Source organism: Prinia subflava, chromosome 15 (genome assembly GCF_021018805.1).
Source record: "Prinia subflava isolate CZ2003 ecotype Zambia chromosome 15, Cam_Psub_1.2, whole genome shotgun sequence".
Taxonomy (NCBI): domain Eukaryota; kingdom Metazoa; phylum Chordata; class Aves; order Passeriformes; family Cisticolidae; genus Prinia; species Prinia subflava.
Genome location: NC_086261.1, coordinates 11,806,202 through 11,827,192, shown reverse-complemented (window position 1 = coordinate 11,827,192; position 20,991 = coordinate 11,806,202). Strand labels below are relative to the sequence as shown.

The following is a 20,991-nucleotide window of genomic DNA, read 5'->3' as shown; positions in this document are numbered from 1 at the left end:
TTACTCTCTTCAGTGGCCTGGACAACAAGTGTTCTGTGTACCCTCTGACATTTGAAAAAAATGAAAATATGGCTGCAAAGAAGAAATCTGTTGCAATGCACACGAACTACTTGTCTGCCTGCAGCTTCACTAACTCAGACATGCAGGTAAATGTGCTCCCTACCCTCTGCTCACCATCACCTAACACAAGCTGCACTCGGGTGCAGTGCACTTGTCCTTCCTTGCTCCTGGGGCACCCAGGGCCATGTCCTGCCCCTGCAGGGGCTGCTGGACACCCTCACAGGGGGCCATGAAGGTGCTGCAAAAGCTGCTGTAAGGAAATGCTTGTCACAGGCTGTCTCTGCAAAGGCCTGTGGCTTCTGCAGAGGGAGCTCACTGGTACCTGTATGTTCTCTGCTCCCCAGTTTGTGCTTTAGGAGCCCAGACTATTGCAAAGAGTTAAAACCACGGTTCAGCCAGGACTGTGTTGGGTGCTGTGCCAGCTGATGGTGATGGTGTTGTTTGCCTGCTTTGTCCCGGACATTCGGCAAAATTTGCTTTTGCTTTCATTCAAAGTATTTTTTATTTGTACCAGGTGGTACAATGGAGCTTGAGGATGGCCCCACAGGGCCATACCTGTTGTCTGTTCATGCAGTGCTGTGTTCCCTCGAGGGAAAGGAGTGATGCTGTTCCCATCTCACAGGCACTGGGGTGGAGCACAGAGGCCCACAATGGGAGGTGATGGCAAAGCCAGGAACTGAATGCAGATCTGGGACCAAGCCAGCCTTCCTCTCTATTGAATATCTCAAAGATCTCTTTCTCTAGGAACACAGAAGATGATGAAAGGAGCCAGGATAATCCCCTTGTCCTCTCTGGTTTCTGAATTTAATTAAAGTTCTTCTCAGTGCAGCTCTGCAGCAAAATAAGTGGCAGAATGGAGCATTTTTATAGCTTTCAATGTCGACAGAGCTGCTGGAAAGGGAATACCACGTCCCCTTCTTACAGATATTTGGAGCTCTTCTGAAGGAAATATCAGCTCTCATTGCTTCTATTTCAGGACATGTGAAGCCGAGAGTATGTTGTTGTTTGTCGCTCTCTGGTTTCTGTAATGACTCTGAGGTGCTAATTTAAGTCCATTGCCATGGAAACAAGTGGTGGAGGTACCCAGCACTCAGGCTTGCTTAGCCCTGACCTTCCTGTGCAGGAGCCATGTGGAATTAGAGCAGTCTAAATTAAGTGGAATGTTCTTGATGAGATCTAAACCCAGTTTTCTCTTTTCTAGTCTATACCTAAATGCTTCGAGATCAAATCCTATGATAGGAAAAATAGCAATTTATTTTTCATAATAAAAAGGAAAGAAAAGTTTGGTCTTTTTTTTCCATATTAAATACAGCAAACTGCATTGATATTGAAGGTCATGTATTAGTATTAAATCATCTCACAGTGGATTAAGATACTTTATATTTAATGAGTTGGAATCTTTTCTGAAGTCTTTAAAAAGAAGTTTTTTTGTGATTACCAGGCTTATAAGTGATCATTTATGGTACTGCATGTTATTATTCAGACAAATACAAGCAACAGGTTGGCCAAGCTTCTCTTAGGACACTGTTATGTAGCAGATCCTAGAGAATCACAGATTTCTTATATTTTTTTCATTTACTTAAAGGCCTCAGAATTAAAACTATTTAGTAATTCTGAGGGTACCCAGTGCAGCAAGTGCATTGTGCAGGAGCTTTCCCAGTGGTGTGCAGAGCAGCTCTGCCCTCCCTGTTTGCATCAGAAGGGATGTGATGCCATCCTGGAACAGCTCTAGCATGAGGTGGAGGTGTCCCCAGCCCAGTGTCCCCACAGCTCCCACTGCTAGGTGCTGCCAGGGCTGCAGCTCTGCCCTGACTGCTGTCTTAAACTGCAGCTCAGTTTCCCACAGAGGCGTGGAAGACAGAGTACGAGTTTAGGGTTTAGTGTGCTCATGGGCTTTGGGCAGTGCAGTGGAAAGAGAGGAGATCTGGGGGTGGCTCATCGTGGGTTGGAGTCATTCCCAGGCCATGTGGGTGCTGAAAATGGGGGTCCCACCCTTGCTCCTCTTTATGTTCCCACATGGGCCCTGAGCTGCAGGGCTGGGTGACCCACACACCTTGTTCTCAGTGCCCCAAATCAGTCCTGCTTGAGAGAGCCTTCCCTGCCCCAGTGAGCAGAGAGCCAGGGAGCCTCACTTCCTAAATTAGGTATCTGCAGCTCTGCGGTGTGATAATGCTCCCCACGTGACAATGCTCCATGTGTATTAATAGCAACAGTTAATTGGGATCTCAAGTGTTTTGCATAGGGCAGGCAGCCATGCTCCCAAGTGTGGCAGGGCTGAGGAGCAGCCTTGAAGCTGAGTCCATAACATTTCTCTTTAAGCATTAGCTGCAGCTCTTGGTTGCAGACAGACTCTTCCCTCACACCTTTAGCCACTCCCATTCCCTTCATATTCTTTACACAGTGTTACAAGAGCAAATCCTCAGAGCTGAGAGTATTCATTCCTCAGCCAAGTACAAATATTCCCCAGAACAGGGAAGTTGATTGATCCAGGCTCAAAAGCTGGCCAGGAAGACAAGTCAGGACTTTCTTCTGCTATTATCATCTGAGAGCATTAGCATCTCTGCTACAGGATTCAGAACAGTCTGTTCTGCAGCTTTGCAGACCTCTGTTTACAGGAAGAATTTTTGGAGCATCTGTCAAACATGTTCAGTGTTTAACCTTTATGTGACTCTGTGAATGGTTTCGTGCCTGTGTGATCATTTTCTTCTTGAAGAGAATTTTGTTTTTAACTTGTAACTACCCACTGGGATCACTTGAGTTTCCTCACCAACCATGAGAAAAACCCGTGTACAAAACTGAGAGCCCTCCTACGTTCACTCTTGCTTCCTTCCACACCAGTGCACAGGGACTCTTTCAACCTACAGAATTTGTGATTGCATAACAGTTTCGGGTGCCAAGGGGAAATTTTGAACAATTGAGCATCATCAGGATTTAGCCACAATAACAAGCTCTGATCACATGTGCTTTCTACAAGTACTGTAGCAGATGGGAAGCTTTGAGCTATGGTCGGTCAGTTTATGTTCCAGCCCTTTCACACACAAATGGTTTAGGACAAGTGGGAGCTGATGGACTTATCAAACAACTGTCTAGACAGGCTTACTTCCCTTTCAGAAAATCCATGTCTTAAGCCAGGTTAATTTGGTTTAACTTGACTATTTCAAGCAGAAAGAAAAAAAAAATGGAGCGTTAAACAGGTATACTTAACTCCAACAGTTCGTCTATTTACCTGGGTTGAATTCCAGCAGCCTAACTATGGATAGAGTGAAATACAGGGGCTATTGTTCTGCCTCCTTTTTAGAGAGTATGAAAATGCCAGCAGATCCTTGCTGCTGTCAGTTGTGGAAACCCCACCACACAAAAGGGGCCATTATTGGAACATGGTGTAGGTATAGTGGTGTCCATACAGCTCTCCTTTCCACTCTACCTTTTTTCTTTAAAAATAAAAACCATAAACTGTACTTAGGTTCATATTGGGCTTATGGCTTTGACTTATTGCATAGTATTTAATTAAATTAAAGCTGTCCTGTGGTGTAGCATGTCAGTTGTTTCTTTTTGACCTGAAGGTCACCTGCTGATTTTTGTATTATGACTCTTCTTCCCACATCCAATAGATCCTGACAGCAAGTGGAGATGGAACTTGTGCTCTATGGGATGTTGAGAGTGGGCAACTTCTACAGAGTTTCCATGGTCATGGAGCTGATGTCCTGTGCCTGGACCTGGCCCCTTCTGAAACAGGAAATACATTTGTCTCTGGGGTAAGCAGGAGCATCTTCTCATAATATAAAACTAAGGAATATGGAAGTGAAAAGGTTGCAAAGCAGAAGGCTCACAATGTTATTGAGAGAGTGCTGGAGTATATGTTGGATGCCCCTGTGCAATCCACTCATTGCAAGCACATTTTCCAAGCTGGAGCAAATTAAACCCCTGACTGTGGGGTCAAACCCACCCAGCCAGTCTGACTGCAGTTGTGCTTACTTAGCAAGTTCCACCCCACATCAAAGCAATCCAGCTCGAGATCAAAACAACGCCTCTGCCAGGAAGGGGAAGGCTCAGAGTGAGAGCAGTGGGCTCCTACCACAGTGGAGGTGTGAGTCCCTGTGGGTGGGAGCCTGGAGCAGCACAGGACTCCCCACACTTTGCTCCTTCCCTGTGCCCAGCTCTCTGGAGCCAGATGGGCTGTGACAGGCATCAGGTTGTGCTCAAGGCATCACAGTGGGGTTGCAAATAACGTGTGTGGCACTGTGTCCCCAGAGTCAAGGGGCAGCTTGGACACTGGCTAACCAGAGCAAGTTGGAGCAGGGAGATGAGGTGTGGCCACATCTTCAGCTGTTGCTGAGTCCTCTGTGCCTTCCCGTGGTACCAGAGGCATTTAAAGCCCCTTCATCAGTCAAACACTCTGCTCCCTGTCCTGGTGCAGAGGAGCACACAAACCTCACTGGGGCTGCAGGACTAGACTGGTTTGGGGAAGTACCCAGGGCATCTTTCAGATCACATCCTGCTGCTGAGGGATGACTGTTCCCAGGCAGCTGAGCCATTGGCACACAGCCTGGCAGTGAGGCAGGCCAGGCATAAAGGTGGGTGGGATGGGGCTCTGCTCCCTTTCAAGGTCATCTTGGTCTTTCCCACATTAGAAAGTGAGTGTGCAGAAGAGAGCTGGCAGGAGCTGAGAGGCTGGTTGCTACTTGTAACTGCTGAAGGTACTGAAGAAACTTTGCTGGTTTCTGAGCCCTACCAGCACTGGCCCATGGTTGATCCTGTACTTGATGATGGAAATGGCCCTTGTGCCAGAGGGTGCCAGCCATGGGTTAGGGGTGCTTGGAGTCACGGTCTTATCCCTACACAATAAACTCAGACCTCTTCTGTTGTGGCTCTTTTTATGAAATTTGGCTGGCACATCAGGAGCAGAGTCCAGCACACTGGCCCAGTTTGCCTGCTGGTAGCACAGCTGCTCCAAAGCGTGACTGAAAGCTAATTCCATCCAAGTGCTTCACTTCTCTCGGGTTTTCCTGTCACCGAGCTTGCTTCCCAGAAAGGATAGGTTCATTCTCCCTGGGAACAGCTCAGCTTATTATAGGGCAAGGAATCGCAAGCAGCTCTGGTACTGCTGAGAGAATATGTCACACTTTTGTTGATGGAGCAGCTTGGGCATGTCTGTGCTTACAGGCATTCGCTTAATTCATCACATGCAAAACACCACTGTGGTGAAGACCTGTCTCACATCGTGTCAGTGCAGGTATAGGCAGAACAGTGTGAAGGTCTGGTGAAGGTATGGTGGCGTAGAGAGATTCCCTGAATACTGTGCCTCTGTGGTACAGTAACCTTGAGCTGGAATAAGCAGTGTCAGTCTAGCAGCATGTGAGCTGGGTGCTGTTACATTTAACAACTTAACTGAAAATTCCAGCCCTCCTGGGTAAGCTCAGGGCTGTTGTGCTCAGTGCCCTCTGAGCAAGGCTCCTCAGCTGAGTTGGGTGTGACACGGGGGGACACATCTCTTCACAGGTGATGGCTGGTTTCTCCTTCAAAACCTTAGGACTCAAAGCCCCAGCTTATCAGATTGGTCTTGCCCCCAAACTCCCAGAGGGGTCAGTAAGAACAGTGCACATGGAAGCAATATGAAGGACTGGGCTTGGGCTGTGGTGGGGCTTGAGAGAGAAATATGCTGGGTCCAAAATATTCTCTATCCTGTTTGGTTTCCCTGGTGCAGAAACCACAAACTGGTGCCAAGGAGCATTACATCTTTTAAATAATGACATCTTTACTAAAACCACTAGGTTTTAGTAAAGAATTTTAAAAAAATTCTTTAACAACAGAATTTTAAAAAATAGAGAGAAATATGTGAATTGTAAAGAGACTGTTTAATTTAATTAGCTATCATATTTGATTAAAATAAATAATGTGTGGCACGGTCTGGTGGGCAGGGCGCTCTGGCTCTGCAGAAGCAGCAGCCACCTGGCTTCCCCTGTTCTTCCCACACAGCCTCAGAGAGGCTGAGCCCCTGCAGCTCAGCCTGCCTGCTCCTCAGCAGGGGCAAGTTTATTAAAATCTCCCATCACTCTTCAAAGCAAAGTCCATGTTCTTTTTCCTGTCACTACAACTGTGACAGCAGTGAGACATTGCAGCTGGGAGCGTGGCCTTACGGGTATGAGATGGTTCTTGCCCCAAGGACAGTGTAGACTACTTTGGCCAAGCCTCTTGCCCAAAGAATTCAGGGTGCTGAGCACTGAGTGTTAAATGATCCTTTCAGAGCACAGCTTGAAGGGCAGGTTTTAGCTTGAGGATGAGATGAAGTGCTGCTATGCTGTTTTTCTCATCCCAACCACATCGTGAAGCATGTGGGTGCAGAACCCTGAGAGGGGTTAACCCTGGTAGGAGTCTGGGCAGGAAACCCTCTGGATGCACTGATTTAATTTTCTCTTTCAGTGTATGAAAAGAATTAGTTACAAAACATTAAATGCTGGGTGGTGTTTTTTTATATCGATCATGTTAAGCGGTCAGGGAACAGGTCAGTTGTGCAGCTCTGTGGTGTGGTGGGGCTGCAGACAGAGGCAGGGCAGCAGCACAGGCAGAGCAGGGCTGTGAGTGCAGGGCAGCTCCAGCCTTCCTGAGGAACTCTGATCCCACCTGCAGCTGCACACCGAGGGTACCACTGCAGCCACTTCTGGGCTGCTTGGCTGGTTGAGTCCTCTCAGAGCTGTGATGTTCAGTCTTTGAATGTAGTGGACTTGATGACAAATATCACACGGGAGGTGAATGTCACCATTTGCACAATTGCAATGATATTTTTTTCTTACTAGGGATGTGACAAGAAAGCCATGGTTTGGGACATGCGGTCTGGTCAGTGCGTCCAGTCATTTGAAACCCACGATTCAGACATCAACAGTGTCAGGTCAGTGTGTTTCTGGGAGAGGACACGTTTGCAGTGTTGAGCAATGTGCTAATTCTATTTCTGAAATCTGACCTCATCCAAGTAATGTAATGTGTTCTGGTCTTCTTTCACTTGTGCACAGATATTATCCAAGTGGAGATGCTTTTGCCTCTGGTTCAGACGATGCCACGGTATGTTAATTCAGCAACCTAATTTAGGAAAATTCTGTTGCTTCCCAAGTCACATTTTCCTAAAAGACTAGGTCACATCTACAGAGGACTTTTAGTGACTAAACTGGGCCTGTGACACCAAATTTGCAGAAATACTAATCCTGTAAGATAAGATTATAAATATACCATATATAATGTTCTAGGGAAAATCACATAACACTGTAGGTCACTTCAACAAACTTCTCTACTAGAGGTACTGTCCAAATATTCCTTTCAGATTCTCTGTGTCTGAAGTTTCATTACTAAAATTAGTTGTCTTACTGGAAGATATTTGGCTTCACATAGCTCTTGGTCACAGCATGGGAGGAACCAGCTGAAATGCTGCAGCTCGTGTCAGGAGAAGTAGCATGTCCCTGAAAGCAGAGGGGCTGTGGGCTCAGGGCAGACAGGGCAGACGTGGGGAGCTGTGGCCTTGGCCACAGACATCTCTGTGGGCCCTGACTCACTGCCAGCACTCTTCACTGCAGTGAGTCACTGCATCCAGGTCATCCTAGACCACACTGGCCCTTAATGGATCCTATCTATGAGCAATCTGCCAGGAGGGGCTCAGAATGCATTGACAGGTAAATTCGATCATCACAATGTGTACAAAATGCCATTTACCTCCTGGTGCCCTCTGCCCCCGGGTGATGCTCAGGGCTGATGGCTCTCCCTGCAGCTGGTGTGCCCCACCACTGCCCTCGGGGCCTGAGCAGTTAAGTGCAGCATGAGAGCAGATGATGGGGAGGCATCTGGCACCTTATTTCTTCTGTTTGTTCAAACATCACACTGAGTCACCTGAAAGACTTTATCTGAAGTACTCTGCCCTCAGAGCAGGTTTTGAGTCTGCTCCAATGCTAGCTAAACTCGACAGAAACATTCCTTTTGTCTTCATTGGATGTGGAGACATTCCAAGGCTCTTTGGAGAGACTGAACCCTGATTTTATGTTTTAAAAACTGCGATTCAAAGCTAATACCTCTAGCCCTGTGATGAGCCCAGTGGCTCTCTGCACACATGGATGCAGTACTGTGAGCTCCTGAGATGCTGAGTGATATAGAGAAATTGTCCATCATTAAATTCCAGTGAAAACACTCTCTTTTAACGCCCAGTATCACAGGTTCTTATGATTTTTTTTTCTTTTTTAACCATCGCTGACACCCGTGACTCAATCAGGAGACTGGGAAACTCCACCTCTGTACTTTTGACAGAGGTTTTGGCTGTTTCCATCTACCTGAATCTTTAAATGTTTTTGCAATGTTACAGAGTAGTATCCTTGACCTGATTTATATACTTGAGGATTCTGAGGAACAGGTAATCCTGACTGGAAGTAATCCATAAAAGTGCACTCAGATGACAGTGTTGTCATCTGCAGTGACCCCAGCTCCCTGTCAGGACAGCCTGATGAAATTATTCATCTCTGTGGAGCACTGGGAGACCTGGAGTGCACATACCTGGCAGCTCCCCACTGCCCTGCAAATCAAACAGCCCCTTCTTTATGTGCAGACTTGAATACCAGCCATTTTTCAATAGTAAAGTCTTAATATTAGCAATCCCATCTGGGCAGTGTTTGCTTAAGCTGAACTTATTGAGGAGGGGTTTCAGTTCACATAGTTTCAAAAGTGCATTTTCATTTCAAAGTTAACAGACTGCCTTTCTGCATGGCAGTGAAGTCTGATACATGATTTCCATGTCAAGCAAGCCAAATTTTGCTGGCAAATGATAAAAACAGGAAGTATAGGTTGTTAGAGGTGATTTGGAATTTTCCATGAGAAATGAAAACCAGAGATCTGTATTAAAATGTATTATTTCACTTGAATTATTTTCACGTAGGTTTTTCAAACAGAGAGGCCTCACAGAAGGGCAGGGACTGTTTGCTATCCTGGCTTACTCAGGGCCAGGACTACGACCTAGGCTCCTCTGTGCCACATAGTCTGTGTTCTCAACAGTGATTAGAGATTTCCATTTCCCAGGCTCCAGCTGTGGCCAAAGGGTTGTTTCAGAGATTGTCTCCACATGCACCTCCCCAGCAGCAGGATGCCCTCATGAAAGCACAGAGGGAAGCAGGAGGGTGTGAGGACTTCAGTGGGTACTGTGGCCCAAAGCCCACCACTCCTGCCTTTCTAGGACAGGCAGGAGGCTTAGAGAAGTGGCCTGGAAAAGAAAGTTCTTCCTGCCATGTATACAAAACAGCCTAGTGTTGCTTAGATGCCTGTTAGAGGATCCCAGTCACAGCAGCCAGAAGCAGAAGGAAGGGAGGAAGCAGAAAGAAGCAGAAGGAAAGAAGCCAAGCAGCCGCTTCCTGTGATGTCTGTTAGCCTGCACTTCCCACTCCCAGTTTTTCCAAATATTTTAGCCAGTGCTTCCAGCGTTTACTGAGGCATGTGTGTTGGTTTTGTTTTGATCCTAGTGTCGTTTGTATGACCTTCGTGCAGACAGAGAAGTAGCAATTTATTCCAAAGAGAGCATCATTTTTGGAGCCTCCAGTGTGGACTTCTCTCTCAGCGGTGAGACTTGAACTTTGGAGGTTATCTTAGTGTTGAGATTTGAGAGGAACTGTAAATTTTTTTGGTTTAATTTTATAAAACATTCATGCTTAAAAGTTATCAAAAGTAATAAGTACTGAAAGATACATTTAATGCATGGAGGCTTTTTTTTTTCCTCTGTAAAAATAATTACTCTTTAAATAACCTAGCTGGCTATTGCTTTGTTGTAGTGATGAAAAGTATTTTCCTGGCCCTGCTGAAGGCAGGAAATATTTTGCCATTAACTACAGCTGGGCTAGAGTTTCACAATAATAACGAAAAACATTTCAAAGGCAACATAAAATGTAGCTAACTATTAAATACAATTACATAAATAGTTTTTAAAAGCATAACAAATGATTAATAGTAAAAGTATATCACAGGGGTATGAAGAAAGAGACATTACCACTTTTCCCTACAGATCCTGAGACATGAGCTCGAGTCTTGTCTCTCCTGTGGCAGCACAAATGCAGAGCTCCCCAGTCCCCCCGGGTGGGTGGGGGTGAGTGGGTGGTGAGCTGCCCTCCTCCTGGAACTGAGGCAAGCTCTCTGTCATGTTCACAAGCACCGCAGCCTGTCCCCTTGGCAGTGAATCACCGAACTGTCTGTTAATCATTCAAACATTTGTATTCAACTTCTTGTGTGAGGTCTGTGTAAAGTATTATTACCCTGCGGTAGCTGTTAAAGTGCTCTTCAGTCTGTCACGATTTGAAGTCATCCCCCATCTCTAATGACTGATTCAACGTAATTTAACTAAAATCTACAGTGCTTTTATCTAATCGGCTGTAAGTGTGGCAGCACTGTGGCCAGCTGAGCCGCAGCAGGGCTGTCCCAGGGGAGCCCCGCCGGCCCGAGGGGAGCACCCTCGCAGGGTGGGCGATCAATGCCCTGCAGAGGGTCCCTGCCGCAGCCAAGGCACCTTCAGCCCTCACGGTGGAAAATCTCCTCCTCTCTGCAGGTCGCCTGCTGTTCGCAGGCTACAACGATTACACCATCAATGTCTGGGATGTGCTGAAGGGGTCCCGTGTGTCCATTCTGTTCGGACATGAGAACCGTGTCAGCACCTTGCGGGTCTCTCCCGACGGCACCGCCTTCTGCTCGGGCTCCTGGGACCACACGCTCCGAGTAAGTGCCGGAGAACCTGCTCCGAGGGCTTCTTTCTTCAACTGTCGAATAAAAGGGGGGAGGAGGAAGGGTTGTTAGAGGAGAACTCTAGAGGAACTAAGGAGGGTTTAAAGCAAACAGCAAAGCCAAATAAAAATCCCCACCAAGTGCTAGCAGAAGGGCAGAGTTTGAGCTTGCTGTTGGGTTACATGATATCATTGCTGCTGATACTCTGTACCGCTGATGTGATCGCCTTACCGAAGTTAATTTAAGGTTTGATAGGAGAGTCGGTGTCATAAAGGAATGTTCAGCTCTCTCTCTCTTCCTACAGATCTGGGCGTAACCTGAGATCCTGTACGCAGAATCAAATGAAGACTGAAACCCTGGACTACAAAAACTGCATAAAAAAGCCATTCCTCAAAATCCAATATTCACTACAGTCCAAATGAATGACACTCAACCCACAGATTAACACAACTAGGTAGAAAATGTAGTCTGCTTGAACACATAGCAAACATCAACTTGTAGTAAAATGAAATGTTTTAATTTTTTTGAAACTATATTCTTTTATTAGAATTAGTTTCATTATTTATAAAGGGACTTTTCTCCAAAGTCACCTGTATCATAGAATTGAGTATTTCAGTGCACATTATGTATTTATTTGCATGAATTTAGTTCCTTTTTAAAGTAAAAAAAAAAAAAAAGTCCTGATTTTATCGGGATATAGTGAAAGGTTTTGGAAACATTCCGTAGTAGCATACTGAATTTTGGTGTTGAAAAATGGAAAGAGAAACAATTCTGATACTTTATGATGGTGTTATGGATGACTGAACCTTGGTGGTAAGTAGAGGAGCAAAGGACCTACTGTGAAGGTACTGGCTGCTGTCATAAAAATGTATTTTTTGTACAGAAAAGAAATCCCTTCAATCCCTGTTTTTTCCTACTGTCTTTTTAGATAGAAATAAGTATTTCATCTCTGTTTCCTGAATATAAAGAATCTAAATCTATACATACTGATAAACAGCAAAGAGGAGGGATATAAACATGATTTGCATAATCATGAGGTAATACTTAACCAGTAGTTTCTTAGAAATTTTTAATTGTATCACTTGGTGAGTGAATTTTCTTTTACTTAAAGAAATACTACATGCTAAGCACTAAGGGATACTACACGCTAAGCATTAAGCACCATTATACTGATGGTCAAGTCTTTTCCAAGTCAGTCATAGTCATTCTATGACCACGATTCTTCTTTGCATTTTGAGCAGTTCATACAACTTTGGCAAGGCAATGTAGCTTAAATGTATATTAAAGCAGTATATGCCCATCTTAAGGTCCTTCTGCAATGTCAGAGCAGTTATGAGTTCATGCAAATACAGGTCAAATCATACAGTCCTTACTCTCACAGTCATCTCCCACTGCCATGGACAGGGTTTTGTCGTAGTTGGACTTGGGAGTGAATAACAGTGAGCTGTTGAAAATCTCCTGTGAGCCACAGTCCTGCCAGTGTTTGGTACTGTGCTGACCAGAGCACGAGTCCATCTGATCCAGGAGTCTGAGGTTTTCAGCAGAGCAGGAGAGCTGGCCACTGTGGAAATGCATTTTAACTACAACAGGCCACATTGCTGGCAGCACCCAGCCCTCTGTATGAGCATGGGAATGCCATACGGACGGGCAGGACCACCCCACATAGAAGTGATGCTCCAGAATCAAGATTCAATCAGTTGAAGATGAGATACAACTAATTATAGAAGCATTGAGATTATATCTGCATTCATACATTGAAAACTATTGGGACTAGAGTGTGTCAGCTCTGCTCACACCAACAGGTAATGAGTCTCATCTGAGCACAGGCACATGGGGAGCAAAGAGCTGGAGTGATGCTGGGGGCTTGAACAGCCTGGCCTTTGAAATGCAGGTGCTGAGGTACAGCTCTGAATAGATCATATATATGATTTATATTTAGAATGGAACAAAAGAAAACAAGCTTACTGCAATGAACCTGTTTAGAAACTCACTGGTCAATGACATCCTCATTCTATTTGCAAGTGGTATTTTTTTACAATTATATAAAAATCATATTAGAAAGAAAGTCTCCTCATCCATGAAAACATTAGGTTCTGTGAATCCATAACCAGTTAACTTAAGACACTGATATTTATACCAGCTTACCATCCCTAATGGAATAGGTCAGCTATTTTCACTTGGAAAAGTCAACTCTGATGCTTTGCAATATTTGTGGCAAACTATCCCTGTAACAAACTGAATGCACTATGGAAATGTCATATAGAACTCACTGTGCAATATTGAGTCAATACACTGTACACATTTGATCAAAAGATTAATATTAATGTTTAGATAGTATTTATTGGCAAGATGTTTGTTTCAAACATAATACATTGTGTTGATATTTATGAACAGCCTAAATACAATAAATTGTATTTTACATATTGAGAATATGTATGTGGTACTTCTTCCCATTGCTTAGGTATTTGTAATGGTAGCTATTTGGGTTTTTGCTTTTTTTTTGACTTTCATTTTTTGTACCACACAGTTTTGAAAATGATTTCTCCTGCAAAAATCTCAGGTAAAATCTAGATCTACCAGAAAATTGCTTCTGGAATGTCTTCTGGAAGTACCCAAGGTGAACCACAGCAAATGAGAGTGAGCAGCCCATGAAAGTACCTGAAATGCCATCTCAGTTTCCCCTGCATTCAGGAGGCCAGAATTCAAACTGTTTTCCTGCTCAGAAGGATCACAGTTAATGCAATGTTTTCTTTCCAGATCCTTATTGCCATACACAGGAAGGAACAGGAAAATGCAAAGTATATGTTCTGTGGGAGCTCCTCGTGTTGCAGCAGGATGCCAGTGAAAAGCCAGGCACTGAAATTCTGTTGAGGACCCAGGGTGTGACATTTTAGGTAAACCAGATGTGCAGATCACCTGGAGGTGCAGCAGTTCAGCTTTCTGCTTTGCCAGGAGAGAACTGAGCTGTGACCAGCTGTCCTCTCCACTTCAGTGTAGGTTTAATGGTCAGCCTGAAGGTGGCTGGTGGAAGTGCTCAGTTTAGTCACTGAAAAAATCACCTTCTTAATTTAGGTGCGTTGTTTCGTTTCCCCTCTTCTGAGGGCCTGGGGAAAGGTGCTGAGCCAGCTTGTTCTGAGTGACCTCAGTGCCCAAACTGTTACCAGATCCAGTGAGAATGAGTCTGACATGGCATCTTGCATTTCTGTTCTTGCATGGAGGAATGTGTGGATTTTGCACTTCAGGGCCACTGCCTTTGGACTTGTGTGTGGGGGTGCTTGGGCTTGCCAGCTGTGAAAATCAACTCTTTGTTCCTGAGGTAATGGTGAAAATATGAAGCAGGATGGGCCTCAACTTCCCATCAGATAAATGACACTTTAGAGGAACAGGACACTGAAGTACCCATTTATTTTCTACTCACTAAAGGCTGCCCAGGGAGGCTTTGGAAAACCCAGCATTTTGAGATTTCCCTGTTGGTGTGTCAAGCTATTTGTGTCAGAAACACCTCCATTCCATAAACGTGTGGAGAGAAGGGAGCTGTAGCTGGGGCCGGCACTATCAGACAGCTCTGTCCTGTTAAACAAAAATGCTATATAAACAGGAAGGGTGGAAAAGGATATTGCTAGAGAAAGAGCAGCCTCTCCCTCTTGCACTCCTGCCGTGAGGAATGCAATAGGAAATTCCTGCTCCAGGATTAACAATCATAAGGAAAAATAGTTTTAAAAGCATGTACGTAAAACTCTTGTGAAAAGTAAAGATCTCATTCCAGCCACTGCTCTAGCACATAAACAGACTGTATTTCCCTTGCTCCAAAACAAAACAAAAGCCAAATACGGGGATGTAGAACTAAAGTTTGCCTTAGGAGGGACTCAAAGGGATCAGGCCAATTCTTGATAGCGATCTGAGAAATTGCAACAGGATTGATTCCAACCACCTATTTTTAGATTATCTAATGGAGATGTAAAATGGAGACAGCTGTATCTTGAGATAGATGGAGTGAAGCCAAGCAGTCCTGTGCTGACGCGTTGGGCACCTTGCATCGGCTCTGGGACGAGAGGTGAGAGAGAGCGTGCGGCGGTGCCAGGCAGCAGTGGCCGTGCCTCTGCGGGCACGGCAGGGCAGGGCTGTGGCAGTGCCCGGGCCACCGAGAGCCCCTCACCTGCGCTGGGCACCGAGCAGGACGCACAGGCCGGGGGTACCCCGTGCCGGGCCCGCCGCCGGGCTTGGGGCGGTATTTATGGAACTCTCGAGGGGCTGCGGAGCAGCTGGTGCTGCTGGAGCTGCCAGGGCACGGTGCGGTGCAGGGGAGGTGTCCCCCCGTGCTGTGCCAGTGACCACCTTGGCCAGTGCTGTTCTCTGCCTCCTGACTTTACACCAGCGGTGTGAAGGGCCCGACCTTTGCACTGTGAAGGTCCTAATCCTATATTTTGCCTATATGCTCATCAAAAAGCAAAGGCTACTGTATTTGCTGGGTAAATACACGCTGCACTCACACCACGAACCTGGAAAACCTACATCTCATTTGATGCGAACAATACAGGTTCCGGCGGGCCACTAATATAGAACAAAACCAAAACCCAAAGGGAATTAAAACGAGTATCTGAGAGCCAGCACCCGGTAACTGAGCGTCTCCCTGGGCTGAGGCCCGCAGCGTTCAGCCGCGGATGCCTTTCCAGGGATGCGGGCGGTCCGCTCCCGATGGGAACGCGCCCACCCGCGCGGCTTGGCCCCGCCCCGGAGGTGGGGAGCGCCCGGGGCGGGCCGGGCTGGGCCGGGCCGGGCCGGGCCGAGGGGCCGCCCCGCCTCTTAGTCGGCGGCAGCTGCTGCTGCGGGGCCGCCGCCGTGGGCAGCCGCCATGCCGCGCTCGCTGAAGGAGGAGACGGCGCTGCTGCTGGAGGATTACTTCCAGCACCGCGGCGGCGGCGCCGCGCTGCCCCCCAGCCCCACGGCGGCCACGCTGAGGCGGGCGGCGGCCGAGCTGGAGCGGCAGGAGCGGCCCTTCTTCCGCTCCTGCGCGCCGCTGGCGCGGGCCGAGCCGCGGGAGGCGGCCGCGCTGCTGGGAAAGGTGGCGGCGCAGCTGGAGGCCGACGGCGGCCTCAACTGGGGCCGGCTGCTGGCGCTCGTGGTGTTCGCCGGCACGCTGGCGGCCGCGCTGGCCGAGCGGGGCTGCAGCGACGGGCCGCGCTGCCTGGCCGCCCACCTGGCCTCGTACCTGGCCGAGGAGCGCGGCGAGTGGCTGGAGGCGCACGGCGGATGGGTGAGCGGGGACGGGGCGGCGGGGAGCGGCCTGGGGCGGGTGCCGGGACCCTCGCCCCCTCCCCGGTGAGCGGGGCAGGGCAGCCCCCGGCTCCGTGAAGCGGCTCGTCCCGGGGGGAGACGTGCCCGTGTCGCTGCCGGTGATGGGCGTGCGCGGCACCCGCACGGAGCGTCCCCGAGGCTGGTGGCCATCGCCACACGCGGTGTCCCGGGGGCTGGTGGCCATCGCCACACGCGGTGTGTCCCGGGGGCTGGTGGCCATCGCCACACGCGGTGTGTCCCGGGGATCTGGTGGCCATCGCCACACGCGGTGTGTCCCCGGGGCTGCTCTGGCCATCGCCACACGCGGTGTGTCCCCGGGGCTGGTGGCTATGGCCATACGCGGTGTGTCCTCGGGGCTGGTGGCCATCGCCACACGCGGTGTGTCCCCGGGGCTGCTCTGGCCATCGCCACACGCGGTGTGTCCCCGGGGCTGGTGGCTATGGCCATACGCGGTGTGTCCTCGGGGCTGGTGGCCATCGCCACACGCGGTGTGTCCCCGGGGCTGGTGGCTATGGCCACACGCGGTGTGTCCCCGGGGGGGCTGGTGGCCATCGCCACACGCGGTGTGTCCCCGGGGGGGCTGGTGGCCATCGCCACACGCGGTGTGTCCCCGGGGCTGGTGGCCATCGCCACACGCGGTGGGTGCGCTCTGGGCCATTGGGGTGCCTGCGGGCGCCCAGTGCTGCGGCGTACCCAGATCCGTCCCGGTGCCCGCGCACGGTCCCGTTGGGCCCCATTGGGACGCAGCCTCCTCTTACAGCAGGGGTGATGCTGCAGGGTGAGGGAGCGAGGTTTGCCTTCCCCTCGGGTCCACAGCCTGTGGATTTCGGCGAGCAGGCTGGCACAGGTGCTCTCCCAGGTGTGAGCACAAACCTGTGCCTGTTCTTACCTACACCTGTGTGTTAAGGCACCCGCCCTCCGACCTGCGGCTCTTGTTCCTGCCTGTCCCGAAGCCGGCCAGGTCGGGCCTGGAGAGGAATGTGTGTTTTGCTCCTCGAGATGCACACTTGAAGGCATCGGTGCCGTGGTGCACAGCTTTTAAGGCATCGGTGCAACTCTGCCTGCATTTCTAAACAAAATGTCAGCTATCCCACAGAACTGCTCGTTTCCTATTTCCAGTCCTAGTGGAATACATTATGTCAGTACAAATAAGCACTAAAAATAGAAAGGAGAGGAAGTAGCCACTGGTTTCGTTGACTTTTCCAGAGACCAAAATGAACTTGGTTTTCCAGTGGTCACTGGTCCATGTGGCCGCTCAGAACAGTGTGGTGCTTGGCTGCAGTATACACTATCACTTGGCAAAATTGGCAAAATCGTACTGCCTGTTCGCACAAATCAAAGTGTAAGAACAAAGTTCCGGAAGAAATTAAGAGTATAACTTGTTTACATAGACATCTGCGGAGCAGAGTTCAAACACAACCATCTGGAGTTGTATTGCTGCCACTTCTGATTATCACAATGATCTGGGAGAGCAGCTGCCAGCTTTGCTCTGTCATAGGTCAGCTCTGAGCAGTGTCCACCCGGCCCTTCCAAGAGAGTGTGTAATCAGTCCCGCATCCACCGAGATGGGACTGGCTTTGGGCTCCTGTCTTAAAAGTGGAAATTTCCATATCCTGTGTTTTAGATGCTTTCTGAAACTTAAATTAGGAAGAACAATGCTGGCAACTTCCATCAGAAACTTATCTAAAAGGGCAAAAATATATAATGACACACTGAGCATCTCAATAGGAAGTGTCCAGTTGTCTGTTGAGCCAAGTATACGAGCACTTGTAGCTACTCCTTTCATTTGCCTCGTGCAAAGGCTCTCACAAAATGTTTTTGCCTGTGGCCAAGACAGTGGGTTAGACTTTCATGACTGAAATAGAGACCTCTGCAGCTGACAGAGGCTGAGCTGGGAGGATGGCACTCTGCTCAAAGGCTAAAGAAATGCAGTTAACTGCAAGCTAAGCAACTCAGTGTCCTTTCTGTTGCTGTTGCAGGATGGCTTCTGTCGCTTCTTCGGCAGGCACGGCTCGGAGGCGGCTGAGCAGAGCAGCACCATCGGCAACGCCATCGTGGCAGCGGCGGCGGGCATTGGCATGGCAGGATTGGCTTTTCTCTTGGTGCGGTAGGCCCACGAACGGATCTTGCCGTGGGAAAGTACTCTCAAAACTGACAATTTACCAGATTTCACTTTATTTTCTATAGAACAGACCCTCTAAGAAGAAGTCTATATTTTTAAACTGGCTCAGAAAACTGCCTCACCAAATCCTTGGCTATAAACTACTTCACTCGCCACCCAGTAACGACACAAACAAATGTTACTAGAGCACTATTTGTGCATGTTCAAAACCCGTTGTCTCCAAAAATCCTCTGGACTTTCTTTTTTGAAGGTGTAACTTAAACTTTAGCATGGTTCATGTACTGTAACTTTTGAGTGCTTGATGTTATGCTAGGGAAACATTTTGGTGGGCTTGCTACTAAACCCTCTGTTCAAGACGTCTTATTTACGTGGAGGCAAGTCTTGGAACCCGTGTCCATTAATGCTGTAAAGTGGGCAAACATTGACTGTGATCTAACGTGGTTTATAGCTTCAAACATGGTGCACAGCACTTGCAATCAAAAAGCAACTCATTTGTTAGAGCAATTGGTGCCTGTGATGCAAGAAGCATTAGGGCTTAATGTAACATAAGGCTGAATTCATTACACTACAAGAAGGTAAGTGTTGATACAGGACAGTAATGGCTGCAATACTGGTTCCTACTGAAAGGAAAAGAATTTAAATATTAAACCTTAATTGGTATATTGAAATCCAGTGAAGGCTGGAATTTCTCTGGATTTCCCTTACAAAGTGAGAATTTCCATATATCTTAATATATTTTTGAAGTATTTATCACTGTATAATACTTGTAGCCATGACATCTTTATTTTTGTTTAAAACTTAATGCTGGTTCTTGTCACTCTAGTACGTATCAAACGTTGTCTTGTTTGAGTAATATTTCACTCTGTTTTCAAAATGCTGTGTATTTCTTTCAATGGTTGTACAAATTGCCTTATGTTTCTGGTAGCTTTTAAATAATGTTGCTGGGATACTCACAGTGTGTACAATTTTACTATGGTGACTTCAAAGGTGAATAAATGTGGAATATTTTTATTTTAAAAAACCTTTCTGATTATTAGATTGGATGGGTGCTGCTGCTCAGACAGTGAGTGTTTTGGTGGTTACCTGGATGCATCAAGTTTATATTCACTGTGTTGCTGGTGCTTTGACCTGAGAGGAGGACTTGTGCAGCACCAGAGCAGTTTGATACCAGTCTTCAATGCAGTCCTGCAGTCCAAACTAGAGCTAACACAACATGAGGGGAAGATCCTCTCCAAAAGGTCCATCTTCACCACTGTGACTCGAAACAACCTGGTGGTTTTGTAGGTCCAACCTTTCCAAAGTTTACCAACATGGGTGGGTGCAGTCAGGCTCCTCTGAGAGCTGCTCCTGCTTGTAGAGTGACAGAGCTCTTGTTTCGTCTCTGCCAAGACTTGCCGCTGCCTTTCTCACACATGCATGGTTTTTTACTGAAACCAGAGTTTCTGGTAGGTGTTGTGATGACAACTACACAATGTCTTGGTGGAGTTCAACCTCCTTGGAGTGGTCCTATTGAGTGGCTGTAATCTTTGAAGGTGTTGGGCGTTACTCTTTTAAAAGGTGGTCTCATGCCCCTGTCTCCAAGCTGGGGGCTCTGATGCCTGTTCAGTGCTGCAGGTCCATTGCTCAGCCTCCCTCCCTGCTGCCTGTGGGCCCACAGCTCTGCCCTTGGAGAGGGTCCCCCTTGGTGGGAAGAGCACAGACAACTTCTCTTTGAAAAGCTCAGCCTGGCAGCCAGGTCAGCATCGCTGTGGCTGGCAGGGGCCACCCTGCTTCTCCTTCTGCTGGCCACCGGGCCCTGGGGCAGACGTGCAGTGGCCACAGCCTCACACTGGACAGAGCAGCGTTGTGCTGGCTGGCCACAGATGTGGGGAGGAGGACAAAAAGGGGCATTCAGGGACGGTAAGTCCCGCGGAGGCAGGAAGGAGCTGGTGGTCCTCCCCCTCATGCTGCTGGCTCTGAATAAATGTCTGCTTGTTCTCCAACTTCCAGTTCTCTAAACTCCAGCTTGCCTCCTCTCAGCAAAAGGATCAGGAGTCCATGGTGCAGGACTGTGCTCGGTTCCTCTCTCAAGTTCCTGCAGGGATGATGCCTGTGTGTGGCAGCTGAATGCTCTGAGCATCTGCCTGCAGTCATCCAGGAGGCTGCAGTGCCCAAAACTTTGTCCACAGTGAGAGTGAGCTGGTTGATCCTGGGGAGACTGAAACTAGTTTCTAAAATGTGGGATGCTTAGCGGAATATATGATGAAAAGCATGGGGAATGACAGAGCAAGAAATGCTCTAAACAGAGGTCAAATGTCTGTCCTGTGCCAAACAGAACAAAGATAAAATATCTGTATCTTGATTTTCAGTGTAATCTGATCTGGCAGGCCCCACAGAAACAATAGCAGAGAGGATATTTATGCTGGCTTTTACAGTGTGCTCTGGAAAAGTGAAAAAAAACCCCAGCAAACTCAGCCTGGAAACGTCCTTTAACAAAGTCACATCAGCTTTTGGTGTAAACCTAACCATTTCCAACATGCAGCTTAAAGAGCATCTGTCAGTCTTTCTTGGCCTGGGAGAAGCTGGGAGTGGGCTTTCTAAGAGCCAGGAAAGCTGCAAGGCTGAGTCAGAAGGCTGCAGTGCAGCTCTGCGGTGAGTGGCAATACTGGCTGGGGGCAGGCTGCTCTAGTCTCTCCTGGGAGCCTGTGCTCAGTGCCCTGAGAGCAGGGGCCACAGCCCAGGCTGCTGGAACCTGGCACAAGGGGGTAACTGCCCATCCTAGCCAGAGCCATGCTCACCAAGCTGCT

At 48.0% G+C, this 20,991-nt stretch overlaps 2 protein-coding genes across 2 annotated transcripts in view; both read left to right on the top strand.

Moving 5' to 3' along the window:
- The window catches only part of GNB5 (G protein subunit beta 5), a 29,703-nt gene extending 16,491 nt beyond the window's left edge, over nucleotides 1-13,212 (top strand). Inside the window, exons 6-12 of the mRNA XM_063413016.1 lie at nucleotides 14-146; nucleotides 3,672-3,815; nucleotides 6,855-6,946; nucleotides 7,068-7,116; nucleotides 9,543-9,639; nucleotides 10,616-10,782; nucleotides 11,093-13,212. Of these exons, the coding sequence (XP_063269086.1) occupies nucleotides 14-146; nucleotides 3,672-3,815; nucleotides 6,855-6,946; nucleotides 7,068-7,116; nucleotides 9,543-9,639; nucleotides 10,616-10,782; nucleotides 11,093-11,104 (694 nt within the window). The 3' untranslated portion in view covers nucleotides 11,105-13,212. The remainder of the gene's footprint in view (nucleotides 1-13; nucleotides 147-3,671; nucleotides 3,816-6,854; nucleotides 6,947-7,067; nucleotides 7,117-9,542; nucleotides 9,640-10,615; nucleotides 10,783-11,092) is intronic.
- A 2,354-nt stretch (nucleotides 13,213-15,566) lies between these two features.
- On the top strand, nucleotides 15,567-19,226 carry BCL2L10 (BCL2 like 10). Its single transcript, XM_063412499.1, has 2 exons — nucleotides 15,567-16,042; nucleotides 18,063-19,226. Exons 1-2 carry the CDS (start codon nucleotides 15,641-15,643, stop codon nucleotides 18,192-18,194), a joined length of 534 nt encoding a protein of 177 aa, XP_063268569.1. The 5' UTR covers nucleotides 15,567-15,640; the 3' UTR covers nucleotides 18,195-19,226.
- Nucleotides 19,227-20,991: the final 1,765 nt, after the last annotated feature.

Excerpts from the sequence above, each read along its gene's own strand:
- BCL2L10 (XM_063412499.1), top strand. The coding sequence starts at position 15,641 with ATGCCGCGCTCGCTGAAGGAGGAGACGGCGCTGCTGCTGGAGGATTAC. Across the intron at positions 16,043-18,062 it reads TGGAGGCGCACGGCGGATGG|GATGGCTTCTGTCGCTTCTT; the intron begins GTGAGCGGGGAC and ends TTGCTGTTGCAG.